This window comes from Aquarana catesbeiana, linkage group LG01 (genome assembly GCF_042186555.1).
Source record: "Aquarana catesbeiana isolate 2022-GZ linkage group LG01, ASM4218655v1, whole genome shotgun sequence".
In the NCBI taxonomy this organism is placed as follows: domain Eukaryota; kingdom Metazoa; phylum Chordata; class Amphibia; order Anura; family Ranidae; genus Aquarana; species Aquarana catesbeiana.
The window spans coordinates 250,929,272-250,944,569 of NC_133324.1; the positions used below are offsets into that span (position 1 = coordinate 250,929,272).

General features: G+C 41.4%; 1 protein-coding gene across 1 annotated transcript in view; it reads left to right on the plus strand.

The window, feature by feature from the left end:
* Positions 1–15,298, plus strand: part of TMEM132B (transmembrane protein 132B) — an 857,592-nt gene that overhangs the window by 167,022 nt on the left and 675,272 nt on the right. The window contains exon 2 of the mRNA XM_073627958.1: positions 11,151–12,036. Coding sequence (XP_073484059.1) covers positions 11,151–12,036 — 886 coding nt within the window. The remainder of the gene's footprint in view (positions 1–11,150; positions 12,037–15,298) is intronic.

Below are 15,298 nucleotides of genomic sequence, written 5' to 3' on the forward strand. Positions count from 1 at the left end.
AACTAATACTTTGTTGAAGCACATTTTGATTTTTATTACATCACTCAGTCTTTTTGGTTATGAGTCTATCACCATGACACATCTTGACTTATCAATATTTGCCCACTTTTCTTTGCAAAAACACTCCAAATCTGTCAGATTGCAAGGACATCTCCTGTGCTCTTCAGATCACCCCACAGATTTTAAATCAGATTCAGGTCTGGGCTCTGGCTGGGCTATTACAAAACTTTAATCTTCTGGTGAAGCCATTCCTTTGTCAGTTTGGATGTATGCTTTGGGTCGTTGTCATGCTGAATCCTGAAGGTTTTTTGCCAATATTGACTGGTATTTGGAACTGGTCATAATTCCCTCTACCTTGACTAAGGCCCCTGATCAAGCTGAAGAAAAACAGCCCCAAAGCATAATGCTGCCACCACCATGCTTCACTGTGGGTATGGTGTTCTTTTGGTAATGTGCAGTGTTGCTTTTGTGCCAAACATATCTTTTGGTATTATGTCCAAAAAATGCAACCTTGGTTTCATCAGACCAGAACACATTTTCCCACATTTGGGAGAATTCAGATGTGTTTTTGCAAAATGTAGCTGGGCTTGGATGTTTTTCTTCATAAGAAAAGGCTTCCGTCTTGCCACTCTACCCCATAGCCCAGACATATGAAGAATATAGGAGATTGTTGTCACATGTACCACACAGCCAGTACTTGTCAGATATTCCTGCAGCTTCTTTAATGTTGCAGTAGGCCTCTTGGCAGCCTCCCTGACCAGTTTTCTTCTCGTCTTTTCATCAATTTTGGAGGGACGTCCAGTTCTTGGTAATGCCTTCACTGTGTTCCATGGTATATCTAATGCCTTGGAAATTCTTTTATACCCTTCTCCTGACTGATACCTTTTAACAATGAGATCCCTCTGATGCTTTGGAAGCTCTCTGTGGACCATGGCTTTTGCTGTAGGATGCGACTAAGAAAATGTCAGTAAAGACCTACTAGAACAGCTGAACTTTATTTGGGGTTAATCAGAGGCACTCCAAATGATGGCAGGTGTGTACTGACTCCTATTTAACATGAGTTTGAATGCGATTGCTTAATTCTGAACACAGCTACATCCCCAGTTATATGTGCACACTTATGCAACCACATTATTTTAGTTTTTTTATTTTTACTTGCCCCCGTAAAAGATTTCAGTTTGTTTTTCAATTGTGTTATACAGTTTATAGGTCACATTAAAGGTGGAAAAAGTTCTGAAATGATTTATATTTGTCTAATTTTTTTACATCACAGAAACCTGACATTTTAACAGGGGTGTGTAGACTTTTTATATCCACTGTAGATCACTGGCAGATTCCTCCTGCCTGATATTGTATTCAGACAGGTGGCACATGCGGCTGTCTGAATATCCAAACAGTGACTGCAACTGCAATTTTTAATGCTCCTTCGATCTTTCAACCAAAGTTTGTCAAGCCAGGTGGTGCTGACAGGGCCACCCACAGGTTGAATTTTGGCCAGTTTAGCAGGAATCTGCTGATATTCAAGCTGTGTAGCTATACTTGGACCGCAGTCACTAAATTCTGTAAACGTGAAGTTATGCTGAATTTGGTGTAAAGAATTCTATTTCCAGTGTACTGTTTTCACTGCCCCATAACATCAAATTTGACTGAAAGGTTGAGTTATATTCTACACTTATGTTTTTTTTATGAGTTTGTGGAAATGAGCTACACATAGGCACGTTATTATGGTTTAATGGGTCTTTATCATGCAGGATTTAGTGATGATGTGCGTTCTACATCTCATTAAAATACCTGATTGTGAACCCTGGCACAGCAGTCCAAATAACATATCATCCAAGTATATTCTTTCTAAATGAGCTAAATGTACAATCCAAACCACAAACATGAGAAATAGTTAAGGCAGGGCCATCCACTGACACTTCATAACTGCGGCTCTCAGAGTACAACCTGATTATAACATGTTGCTGTGACATTTGGATATGTGCTAGTAACAGTCATTATGAATATATAACTTGCTATAAAAAGTATAATTTATCTAGATATGGGGATTGGAGAGAAAAGACTTAATATTTGATATTTTTTTTTTGTATTTTTTATAATTCAGCGTATGGATTTTTACATATTGGGTGAGATAACTGGCCATTCTGCAAAGAACAAACTTCTGTATTTCATGTCTATATGTTGGCCATCAAGGATGAACGCACTAGGTTTTCAGGCTGACTTTCAGTGCCATGAGCAGTCTGTGATACACTAGCATTACAAAGGGCTCCTATGACTCTTCATTAATACTAGAGTTTCAACTGCATAGTAATCATGCTCTTCTATGGCACTCAGGAATGATCAGTGAGTGTCAACTTTACCATCTTAGTCAGAAATGTTACCTGAACCAGAGACGGTCTTATGTTTATCAAGGTCTCCAGGCAGTCATGAAGTCTTACCTAGTTTTCGAATTTCACTGTATCATGCAAGACAAAGCTAGGAATTCACTCCTCTGCTGAAAAAGATGGAAACAAATGCCTCAATATTTCCTATGATTGGTTGCAATTACTTGACTTTCTGTGTTATAGACTTTATTTTTTGCATTTTTAATCATGGAGTATTTTTAGCCACTTTACCCCCAGAGGATTATACTCCCTTCATGACCAGGGAATTTTTTGCTCTTCGGCACTGTGCTACAATTTGGTGCAAAAGTTATAGCATCTACAAACTACGGTTTAACTGCTTGCTGACCGCATCATGAGGATGTATGTCGGCACAGTGGCTCTCCTAGGTACGTGATCTGAAACTTCTGGGTAGGGGGCGTGTACGCGCTGCGCCAGTGTGCGGCTTCTGCTGTGATTTGTCACAACAGAAGCCGATCAGCAGGTGCCGGACAATCGTTGGGAAAACAGCTTTACCAGTGTCCATGAAATGCTGCCTTACCAGTGCCTATGAAATGCAGCCTTATCAGTGCCCATGAAATGCAGCGTTATTAGTGCTCATGAAATGCAGCCTTACCAGTTCCCATGAAATGTAGCCTTACCAGTGCCCATGAAATGCAGCCTTACTAGTTCCCATAAAATGTCCTCTTACCAGTTTCCACGAATAGCAGCCTTACCAGTTCCCATGAAATGCACAATGAACAGAGCGGTGATCTCCTGCTCTGTTATGGAGCTTGGATTCTAATATCCTGGTGACCACTGTAACAAAGTCCCACCTCCTAGAGTGGCTCCTATGATACACGTCACACTGATTCAATGTCCCAACATTGGATCAGTGTTCTGTCTATCACAGGAGTCGGTCTAGGACAGTGATGGTGAACCTTGGCACCCCAGATGTTTTGGAACTACATTTCCCATGATGCTCATACACTCTGCAGTGTAGTGGAGCATCATGAGAAATGTAGTTCCAAAACATCTGGGGTGCCAAGGTTCTCCATCACTGGTCTAGGAAGTAGGACTTTGTTACAGTGGCCGCTGTTCTGTATGACAAAACACCGCTGAAAACTCCGTGACACAGTGGGAGATTGCCGCTGTGTGTGACAGTGACATACATGAGGAGGAGGGAGGGGTGGACTCTGGCACTTAAGCTTCAGCGCCCTCCCTCTGCCTCAGCCTGCGGCACCAGAATCGGCCCTGGGTGCTGCTGCAGCCGCCCACAACTCAAATTTGCCCCAGGGCAGGCAGCATACCAGGAAGTTTCCCGGTATCCTGGTAGGCCAGTCTGGCCCAGCTTCTTGCCACTCTTCCATAAAGGCTAGATTTGTGGAGTGCATGACTAATAGTTGTCCTGTGGACAGATTCTCCCGTCTGAGTTGTGAATCTCTGCATTTTCAACAGAGTTACTATGGGCCTCTTGGCTGCTTCCCTGATTATTGCTCTCCTTGCCCGGCCTGTCAGTTTAGGTGGACGGCATTTCTTGGTAGGTTTGCAGTTATGCCATACTCTTTCCATTTTCGGGTGATGGATTGAACAGTGCTCCACGAGATGGTCAACCTTGGGATATTTTTTATAATCTAACCCTGCTTTAAACTTCTCCACAACTTTATCCCTAACCTGTCTGGTGTGTTCCTTGGCCTTCATGATACTGTTTGTTCACTAAGGTTCTCTAACAAACCTCTGAGGGCTTCACAGAACAGCTGTATTTATACTGAGATTAAATTACACACAGATAGACTCTGTTTATTAATTAGGTGACTTTGGAAGGCAATTGGTTCCTCTAGATTTTCGGGGTATCAGAGTAAAGGGGGCTGAATACAAATGCACACCACACTTTTCAGATATTTATTTGTAAAAAAATTTGAAAACCATTTATCCTTTCCCTTCCACTTCACAATTATGTGCCACTTTGAGTTGGTCTATCACAGTGATGGCGAACCTTGGCACCCCAGATGTTTTGGAACTACATTTCCCATGATGCTCATGCACTCTGCAGTGTAGTGGAGCATCATGGGAAATGTAGTTCCAAAACATCTGGGGTGCCAAGGTTCACCATCACTGGTCTAAAATCCCAATAAAATACATTTAGGTTTTTGTTTGCAACATGACATAATATGGAAAATTTCAAGGGGTATGAATACTTTTTTAAGGCACCGTGTGTGTATACATACAGTGGGGACGGAAAGTATTTAGACCCCCTTAAATTTTTCACTCTTTGTTATATTGCAGCCGTTTGCTAAAATCATTTAAGTTCATTTTTTTCCTCATTAATGTACAAACAGCACCCCATATTGACAGAAAAACACAGAATTGTTGACATTTTTGCAGATTTATTAAAAAAGAAAAACTGAAATATCACATGGTCCTAAGTATTCAGACCCTTTGCTCAGTATTTAGTAGAAGCACCCTTTTGATCTAATACAGCCATGAGTATTTTTGGGAAAGATGCAACAAGTTTTTCACACCTGGATTTTGGGATCCTCTGCCATTCCACATTGCAGATCCTCTCCAGTTCTGTCAGGTTGGATAGTAAACGTTGGTGGACAGCCATTTCTAGGTGTCTCCAGAGATGCTCAATTGGGTTTAAGTCAGGGCTCTGGCTGGGCCATTCAAGAACAGTCACAGAGTTGTTGTGAAGCCACTCCTTCGTTATTATAGCTGTGTGCTTAGGGTCATTGTCTTGTTGGAAGGTAAACTTTCAGCTCAGTCTGAGGTCCTGAGCACTTTGGAGAAGGTTTTCGTCCAGGATATCCCTGTACTTGGCCGCATTCATCTTTCCCTCGATTGCAACCAGTCGTCCTGTCCCTGCAGCTGAAAAACACCCCCACAGCATGATGTTGCCACCACCATGCTTCACTGTTGGGACTGTATTGGACAGGTGATGAGCAGTGCCTGGTTTTCTCCACACATACCGCTTAGAATTATGGCCAAAAAGTTCTATCTTGGTCTCATCAGACCAGAGAATCTTATTTCTCACCATCTTGGAGTCCTTCAGATGTTTTTTTAGAAAACTCCATGCAGGCTTCCATGTGTCTTGCACTGAGGAGAGGCTTCCGTCAGGCCACTCTGCCATAAAGCCCCAACTGGAGGAGGGCTGAAGTAATGGTTGAATTTCTACAACTTTCTCATATCTCCCGAATGCATCTCTGGAGCTCAGCCACAGTGATCTTTTGGATCTTCTTTACCTCTCTCACCAAGGCTCTTCTCCCCCGATAGCTCAGTTTGGCCGGACGGCCAGCTCTAGGAAGGGTTCTGGTCGTCCCAAACATCTTCCATTTAAGGATTATGGAGGCCACTGTGCTCTTAGGAACCTTAAGTACAGCAGAATTTATTTTTTGTAACCTTGGCCAGATCTGTGCCTTGCCACAATTCTGTCTCTGAGCTCTTCAGGCAGTTCCTTTGACCTCATGATTCTCAATTGTTCTGACATGCACTGTGAGCTGTATGGTCTTATATAGACAGGTGTGTGGCTTTCCTAATCAAGTCCAATCAGTATAATCAAACATAGCTGAACTCAAATGAAGGTGTAGAACCATCTCAAGAATGATCAGAAGAAATGGACAGCACCTGAGTTAAATATATGAGTGTCACAGCAAAGGGTCTGAATACTTAGGACCATGTGATATTTCAGTTTTTTAATAAATCTGCAAAGTGTCAACAATTCTGTGTTTTTCCGTCAATATGGGGTGCTGTGTACATTAATGAGGAAAAAAATGAACTTAACCGATTGGCATCCGCGCTATAGCTGAATGACGGCTACAGCGCGGACCTGAATTCCCGGGAGGCCGTCATATGACGGCCTCCCCTGTGCACGTGCCCTGCGCGCACCCTGCAGGGCGCGCGTGGAGCGCGCTGTGATCACCGAGTCACTGAGACTCGGGTGATCACCGATCTGTGTAAGGGGCCGGTCCCGGCCCCTTACCATGTGATCAGCTGTCAGCCAATGACAGCTGATCACATGATCAAAACAAAAGCTCTGTGATCGCTTTTTTTTTCTCCTCGCACTTACAGTGCGAGGAGAAAAAAAAGCCGATCACCGGCTCAGCAGCAAGGGACATCGGTCCCGAAGAGGAGGAGGCAATAATGCCTCATATGTGCCTCAATTGTGCCAACAGTACCCACTGACAGTGCAACCTGACATTGCCACATCACAGTGCCCACAGTGCCCACCAGTGCCACGTATCAATGCCCATAAGTGCCAACTATCAATGCCTACAAGTGCCACCTATCAATGCCCACCATTGCCACCTAACAATGCCCACCAGTGGTGCCAATCAGTGCCACCTAGCAGTGTACAAGATCAGTGCCCATTATTGCCCCCAATCAGTGCCCATCACTGCCACCCATCAGTGCCCATCACTGCCACCTATCAGTGCCCATTGGTGCCGCCTCATCAGCGTACATCAATGAAGGAGAAAAATTACCATTTAAAAAATTTTATAACAAAATATAAAAAAAAATTTTTTTTTTTTTTTTAAAATTCGGTCTTTTTAAATTTTTTTAACAAAAAATAAAAACCGCAGAGGTGATCAAATGCCACCAAAAGAAAGCTCTATTTGTGGGGAAAAAAATGATAAAAATTTCATTTGGGTACAGTGTTGCATGACCGCGCAATTGTCATTCAAAGTGTGACAGCGCTAAAAGCTGAAAATTGGTCTGGATAGGAGGGGGGTTTAAGTGCCTGGTAAGCAAGTGGTTAAATGATTTTAGCAAATGGCTGCAATATAACAAAGAGTGAAAAATTTAAGGGGGTCTGAATACTTTCCGTCCCCACTGTGTATATATATATATATATATATATATATATATATATATATATATATATATATATATATATATACTGTATATATTTACTTTTGGATGGAGTGGAGTGGGATTAGAACACCTGTCAGGTTTTTATTGCTGTCCGTGCCCCCATTAGGGAAATTCACCTTCTTCTTTTGTCCTTTTTACCATTCACATAGAAAGTGAAAGAGGATCACAAATTTTGAATTGTCCTCCCCACAATAGGAAAAGAAGGGAAATCTTCCAATGGGGACACTAGTTCTGGTGATAATTGGGGATTCCCGCACTTTGGAGGCTTTTCCTCTCCTCTCCTGATTTCCTGTTTTAGCTATGGGGCCTCCCACAATGGCAAAAAGAAAGAAAGGGGGTTATAACTTCACTAAAGAAAAAAGTTTTGCCTTTAGTTAACTTCAGTAGCCCTTGTCTAAATAAAAACATGCCCTGTGAATACAACCTAATATTCAGTAACTTTTTAAATGATTCTTTTGTCTTGACTAAAATCCTTTAATAAACAAGCTGTGATGTTTCAAAGAGAATTATCTGAAATGTTGTTTTGTGTTTCTCTGATCAAAATTGCGCAGATTTGCTTCCTTACATTAAAGCCTGAAAGTAAAAGTGTCACTGATTGTTCTTTGCTGCAAAATTAAAGTTTAATCTTTGAAATCATTGCAAGATGGAGCAAATAACAACGATTAGGCAAACACTTTGTTATTGTCGCCTCTAGTACGGCAGTCGCACAATAGCTAATAAAAGTGATTTAATCGTGCTGTACAGGCTTGTAGCGTAATATCCAATGATATTGCTTTTCTGTATCATGGATCATATAAATTATGTTCATTGGAAAGGAAAGACTACACAGCAATCGCCACACAATATAGATCACAGTGAAATTTGTCAATAAAACAGCATTTAATTTAATGTGCAAGATATATGGATGATAGCATAGGGCAAATATACTTTGCTGAGATCCATGGCATGTGAAAAGCCTTGTGACAGCCATGTCTTAGAAGCATGCTGTGTGCAGTAATCCTTCTGAGCTTGAAGGAACAGGAGCAGTTGCAGAGACCTACGTTTGTCAGCATTGCTTTACTCTTATATCTTTATAGCAACACAGCCTTTTCCTTCTGGCATGGGGTTATTTACAAAGGGCTGCGGAAAAAGCATTAATGATTTGCAAAGCAAAGTAACCCAAAGCACCCATCATATTTCATCTGGGACCTAGAAGGAACAATTAAAAATCATTGCTTATTGGTTGCTATCTATGGTTGTATTCCTTCTGATTTGTCTTTATTAGAGGAAACCTATACTAATAGAAGATATGGATTATCATTTCTGACCTTTTCTCTAAAATACCACTTACCTGGCTGTTATTATGACAGTTTGGGTTCAATACTAGGAGTCTCTGACCTGGAACAATGCACCTCATGAATGCTGACGTCACCTACTGCTTTTGTTTTCTGGGTTAGTGATTTAGAAAGTACTGAAGCCAGAGACAACTGACATTTTCAGAAGGAGGTCATCAATGGCAGCCTACATATGTCTCGACAGGATTCTTTAAATTAGCCTTATAGTGAGCAAGAAAGTTCAGACTATAAGAGTCAAAGCTCTACACACTGAAGTTTTGGGTGATACAAGCAGGTCATTTATTGCAGATTTCTTGCGTTTTCTCATAATCAGTAATTGTAATCATAATTGGTTGCTACATGAACATGATAATTTAAAGGCAGCATTTTTTATTAACCCACTCTGTACAAGGAGGGGAACATCCCACAGTACATTTTTGAATTATTATTTTTGTCCAATGCTTACTTTTCAAAGTAATAACCGCTGCCAGCTTCAGAGCGCTCTGTACCGCCTTCCTGAACCTCTAGGGAATTGCGCACACCAAGCAGGTCACAGGGTACTAGGCTCTCAAGCTGCTGGAGGAGGGAAGAAGAAGGAAGGAGAAGCAGGGGAATTTCTTGCTGCAGTGACTGTAATCTGACGGTGTAGATTAACACAGCGTAAGGACACTAAGCTGCAGCCCTATCCAGTAGCACACATACAAATGTGGCTATATGTGACCCTGCAAGGAAATTAAGCCACCCTAAAGAAAGTACTGGGGGTGAGTCCTTTTTCAAAGATAAAAAGTTAAGCAACCACAGTGGCTAAGTGGCTAGGGCTTCCGCCTGGCAGCTCTAGGGTCATCAGTTTGAATCCCAAACATGGCACTACCTGTCTGATGTTTGCATGTTCTCCCTGTGCATGCGTGGGTTTCCTCCGAGTACTCTGGTTTCCGTCCACACTTCAAAGGCTTGCTGGTAGGTTGATTGGCTCCTGTCTAAATTGGCCCTAGTATATGAATGTGAGGTAAGGACCTTAGATTGTTAGTTCCTTGAGGGCAAGGACTGATATGAATCTATAATAAATATGTAAAGTGCTGCCCTTTAAAATGAATGGGCTGCTGTGACTAATTAATCAAACACAAATGTACTATATGGTCTGTGTTTGCTGTACATGTTGAACATCCAAATAATGATGCCTTTAAGCCTCCTGACATTACAAGATGCACTAAAGAATGAACAAAAAGTGAGACCAATTCTCTAAGCAAGGAAATGTACTTTAAGATAACAGCCGTATACAGTATGTATATATATATATATATATATATATATATATATATATATATATATATATATATATATATATATATATATATATATATATATACATATATATAAACAGGTGCTCTATCCTGTTGTGTGAAAGTCAGCATATGTATAAGTATTTATTATTTAAATCTGTATTTCAAGCATCAGTATGTTGAATGGTTCTTCTGAGCTCACTGTGCTCAAAAAGTTCTGCGCATGTTCAGTACAATACCCACCCTCTCTGTATGGTTCACTGAGGCTTCTTTTATATTAGGCTTTATTTTGCCGTATCCTTTAATGATAGCTATAGCCACTTTATGCCATTTTAGTCTTACATGGTATGAATATCTACAAATGCTAACAGCACTTACTTAGGTAAATAGAGAAAGCCACAAGGAATGTCATGGCTTAGCTGGCACATATTTCCATACAGGAGTGTACATTCTACATAAAGCCACCCTTCTTAATATATTATAATATATGTATGTATATATAATATATAATATATTATTCGCCATAGTCTGTATCCCCCACTCTTTTTTAGTACACTTAGAACTGAAGACTAGAAGACTAGGGCAGGCTGTTGCATTTTTATGCTAGTAATTACAGTAGGTTTTAGGTATCAGGAAACAATCACAACCTTTTTTTCATACACGAGGAAGTGTTACTGATAGTCAGCATAATGAGTGTGGCCATGTGCTTCCCCTGGCTGCCCTACCATCCTGGGTCATTATAGCCTATGTTGGCTGGGCAGAGGTGGGCCCTGATCATAAGCTCATGGACCTCACAGTTATTGCCACCACTGCTCTCCCCGATTCTACCCCTCTGTTTATATATATACATTTTTACTGTTCATATAACTTATAGAGTAATATTGTTTATAGTCTTTGCAAAACATCTCCTTTTGACTATGGAATTTAGTCCTATATGCGACACCTTCAGCACGGTTGTATATCCTGTAAGCATTTTTGTGTGGTTGATTAAGGTACTTGAACAGTATTTATGTCTATCTATAAAAAGGATAAACATAGAGCTGGGTAGTTGTTTAAAGAAAATTGTTCTGTATTTGAGACTTCCATGGTTTTCAGCTTTTATAATAGGTGTTGATTGTAACCTTTTTTTTACTTGGTTGGATAATATGTAATTACTTGAAGTTATCTGTAGCATTTTATGTACTTTTTTCTCACTAAAGTGAAAATTGTCCAAGCACTTGCCTTAGAAACTGTTTGAAAGGAAGGCATTCCTGTAAAAAAAAAACCTCTTTGCTTTCCATGATCAAAACATTGATTTTTTTTATATCTTACTTTCTCTCTTGCAGTAATAGAGAGCCGGGCAACGATGGATAGTATACAGAGGTTTTCATCAGTCCCTGTCTATCTACCTGTGAACTATCACGTATGTAGTTCTGAAGTCTCCTTTTTTCTTAAAGAAGCCAATCAAGACCTTATGAAAAACTCAAGTCTGCAGTCCCGGACAGAACCCCTTTTCATATATAAAGCCAAGAAGCCACCAGCCATAAATGCCACCTATGGACCCTATTCAGCAGAGCAAACTGTGCCAAAAAATTTGATGATTACCTCAAGTACTTTCAGTTTCTCCAACAAATTCACATTTAATTGGCAATTAAAAGCCCACATCATTGAGAGTTCAATATACTCTGACAAACCCAAAGTGCAGGCATTATTTTATATCACAGGAAGAGACTGGGAGGACTATAATCCAGCAGAGATTTTACCATGCGTTCGAATGGTCGCCACCTTAGAAAATCGGGAAATTTCATCAAGCTGTAGATTGAAAGGTAATCTGGGATTGTGTGTTGCGGAACTGGAGCTGCTGCCCAGCTGGTTAAGTACGTCTCCTCCTACAGAGGACCATATTTACCCCCCTCCACCACAAGGAATCCCAGTGGAACTGCATCATATTGTCTATACGACTGGAGAAGATGAGGAATGTTATACAGAGGAGACTAAATGGTCAAACAGGATTCAGTTCAATAAAGATACTGCCCACAAAGCCTCCAGTGCACTGGAAAGGTTTGGCAGTGTAATTGTTTATCCCACCCGGCACACTTTGAGGATGTCTCTGCTCAGACTGGATAGCAATATTCAGATTCGATACCCACCTGGCCCAGTAAAAGTAGGAGATGTTGTCACTTTCTTTGTGTCGATAGTTGGAGGATCAATGACACATCAGTTCATGTTAAGGTATGCTTCCATATCATGTTATGTAGTGTTTATAATGGAATATATTTTGAATTTGCCAATGCTAAACTTATTAACATATGCATACCGTACTGGTGACCCCACAATAGGAATAAAACTTTTTTGCAGAAGAGAGTTTAACAAGACTCATGGCCACTCATTAAAATTAGAAGAAAAGAGGTTTAACCTTAAACTACGTAGAGGGTTATTTACTGTAAGAGTGGCAAGGATGTGGAATTCCCTTCCACAGGCGGTGGTCTCAGCGGGGAGCATCGATAGTTTCAAGAAACTATTAGATAAGCACCTGAATGACCACAGCATACAGGGATATACAATGTAATGCCCTGTACACACAGTCGGATTTTCCGACGGAAAATGCGTGATAGGACCTTGTTGTCGGAAATTCTGACCGTGTGTTGGCTCCATCACACATTTTCCATCGGAATTTCCGACACACAAAGTTTAAGAGCTTGCTATAAAATTTTCCGACAACAAAATCCGTTGTCGGAAATTCCGATCGTGTGTACACAAATCCGACGGACAAAGTGCCACGCATGCTCAGAATAAATAAAGAGATGAAAGCTATTGGCTACTGCCCCATTTATAGTCCCGACGTACGTGTTTTACGTCACCGCGTTTAGAACGATCGGATTTTCCGACAACTTTGTGTGACTGTGTGTATGCAAGACAAGTTTGAGCCAACATCCGTCGGAAAAAATCCTAGGATTTTGTTGTCGGAATGTCCGATCAATGTCTGACCGTGTGTACAGGGCATAATACTGACATATAATCACACACATAGGTCGGACTTGATGGACTTGATGTCTTTTTTCAACCTCCTCTACTATGTAACATCTAACTATGCATATAAAGGTAAATGATTTTCAGAGGAAAAAATGTATTTACACATGGTGCCACATTGAAATAGAAATACATGGTGCATTTTTAGATTTTGGGTATCTGCTGGCTTTGATCTCTAACACACTTCCAGCTTAACCCTAAGTACTCTTAAAACCGTCCTAATGCCTATGCTAAGTCACCTGTGTAAGAAAGATGTATGTACTTACCTTTTTTACGGCTTTTCCGATTCGGACACGTTTTTTGACACCCCTGTGCAAACCAGTGTGGCTTCAGGAGAAAGGAGAGAATGCTAACAACTGATGGGCCATTGAAATCAATGGGTGACATCACCACTCCAGTCATTACTAGCCATTGCTAGTGTGCTCTCTCCTCTTCCCTGCAACAGCCGTTGGCTGGCATAGGGGATCACCTGACTGGACCAGAGAGAAAATAGGTAAGTGTATACATCTTTCTTACACAGGTTTGTAAGCATAACTGTTAAGAGGAGGGTGGGACAGTTTTAAGACTGGTTAGTGCTAAGCCGGAATTCAACTTTAAGTAAAAATTCCGCAAGCCATAGTTTTAATTGTGCAGACTTAAAAGAGAAGTATGGGTTTGGGGTTTTTTCCTCCATCATACTTACCTAGGTGGATGCAGCATCGGTCTGATGCAGCAACTGTACCCCGGCGCCTCTGCACTGAGAACCGAGCCATCAAACATTGCCGATGGCTTGGTTCTCACAGCTCCCCAAGCCGAGAGCTGCTGACTGTCAATCTGCAGCTCTCTGCTCCTCCATGCTCACTGGAGCGCTGAGCTGTGGAGGGACAGGGAGCGGCTGTCTCAGGCTCTCAGCGGCTCACTGAGAGGTTGAGACGGGTGTCAGTCCAGGCACCTGGCGATCCAGACTTTATTGTCACAATGACGCGGTGCCTGAACTGATATCCGTGATGTCAGCAGAGAGCAGACTTCAGGAGTGCACAACGAATTGCACTCCTGTGACCCATAATTGCCTTGGTTTGTGCCAGGTTTGCTTTAATTCTGGTACATTTAAAGCAACAGTACAGTATCCCCTTTGTGCACACAATAATTGGAACACTATTCTGATAAAAAAAAGCAGGATTTAGGGCCTGCATTCCTGTATACATATCACAATTCCAAGTGTTTATTCTGATACATATATAAACAAAAAGTGTAGCGCTATGATGTGTCAATCGGCAACACTAGAATGTGTTGAGTAACAAACAGTGTAAATCAAAACGTTGGGTCATGCTAGACCTCATATAAAGGACAATGAACCAGTGAGAAATCCACTATTCAAAGGAAACCACTATTATCATGTCCTCTGTGATAAGACAATGTGGATTGAATGTGCATCACACAACTTAAACCCAAACCCTCAGAACACAACTCCAGCATATAGGGGTAGGGATAAGTAACAAGTCTCTGAGGTGAGGACAGTTCGTTTAATCAAACGGAGACATCTTGGAGTATAAACATATGGCTCATAATATCATTTATTCTTATTATTGATGGACTCTTCCAATGATCAGCCAGGTATGAAAATAATATAAAATGCCCTTACCGGACGCGGTGGACTCACAGGCCGTACGGCGGTGAGTCATACGAGCTTAAACCGTAAGACACGGTAGGGTTATAGCTGTTCCTGGTCCACAATCGGAGGATCCTGAGAAGAACTCCAGTCACAAACAGTCTCCCAATTCGTCCTCCAACACTCACTTGGATCTCAGACAGTTTGAAGCAGGGGGGAATAGGAGAAAGAAGGCTCCACATAGTGTAAATTCCAATTTATCAGGGGATTTATTGTATAAAAAATTCCAATGAAAACTTCCAGATAAAAACAAAATTCATAAAAACATAAAAAGTTGTATTTAGCGCAGTAGACAGATGGTTTAAGGTAGCGTCCTACACCCGACGCGTTTCGTCTGAAAAGACATCAACTGGGGTACAGCTAACCTCTCATCTGCTGCGCTATTTATTTAAAAGTGCTCAAATTTGCATTGGGGACACCTGTGCGGCATGACTTCCGGGTTTGTATCATGTGAGGATGTTCCTAGTCAGCTGACTATCTCACCGGCCTATCATAAGGTGAATTCCAGATCCAAACCAAGCCTCGGCTTGGATCTCATGTCCAACCTATCGTGACTGGACGGTAGAAACATGTGATTACCACGTCTGAGCGTCACATCATGGCGACGCAGAGCGTAATCTATTCTTCCTGGTTAGCTGAATGTATGCGTCATCGCGTATCTACGCGATGACGTCATGCGTCTAGCATACCCTCTCATTTTTCAGAGTAGTGTAAACAACAAGGAACGCCGCTCCTCGCGCATGCGCAACAGCGCGAAAGCTGAGGGTCCTTCCCACTTGGGAGTATCCAGGCATGATGTTGTAAACAAGCACCAAT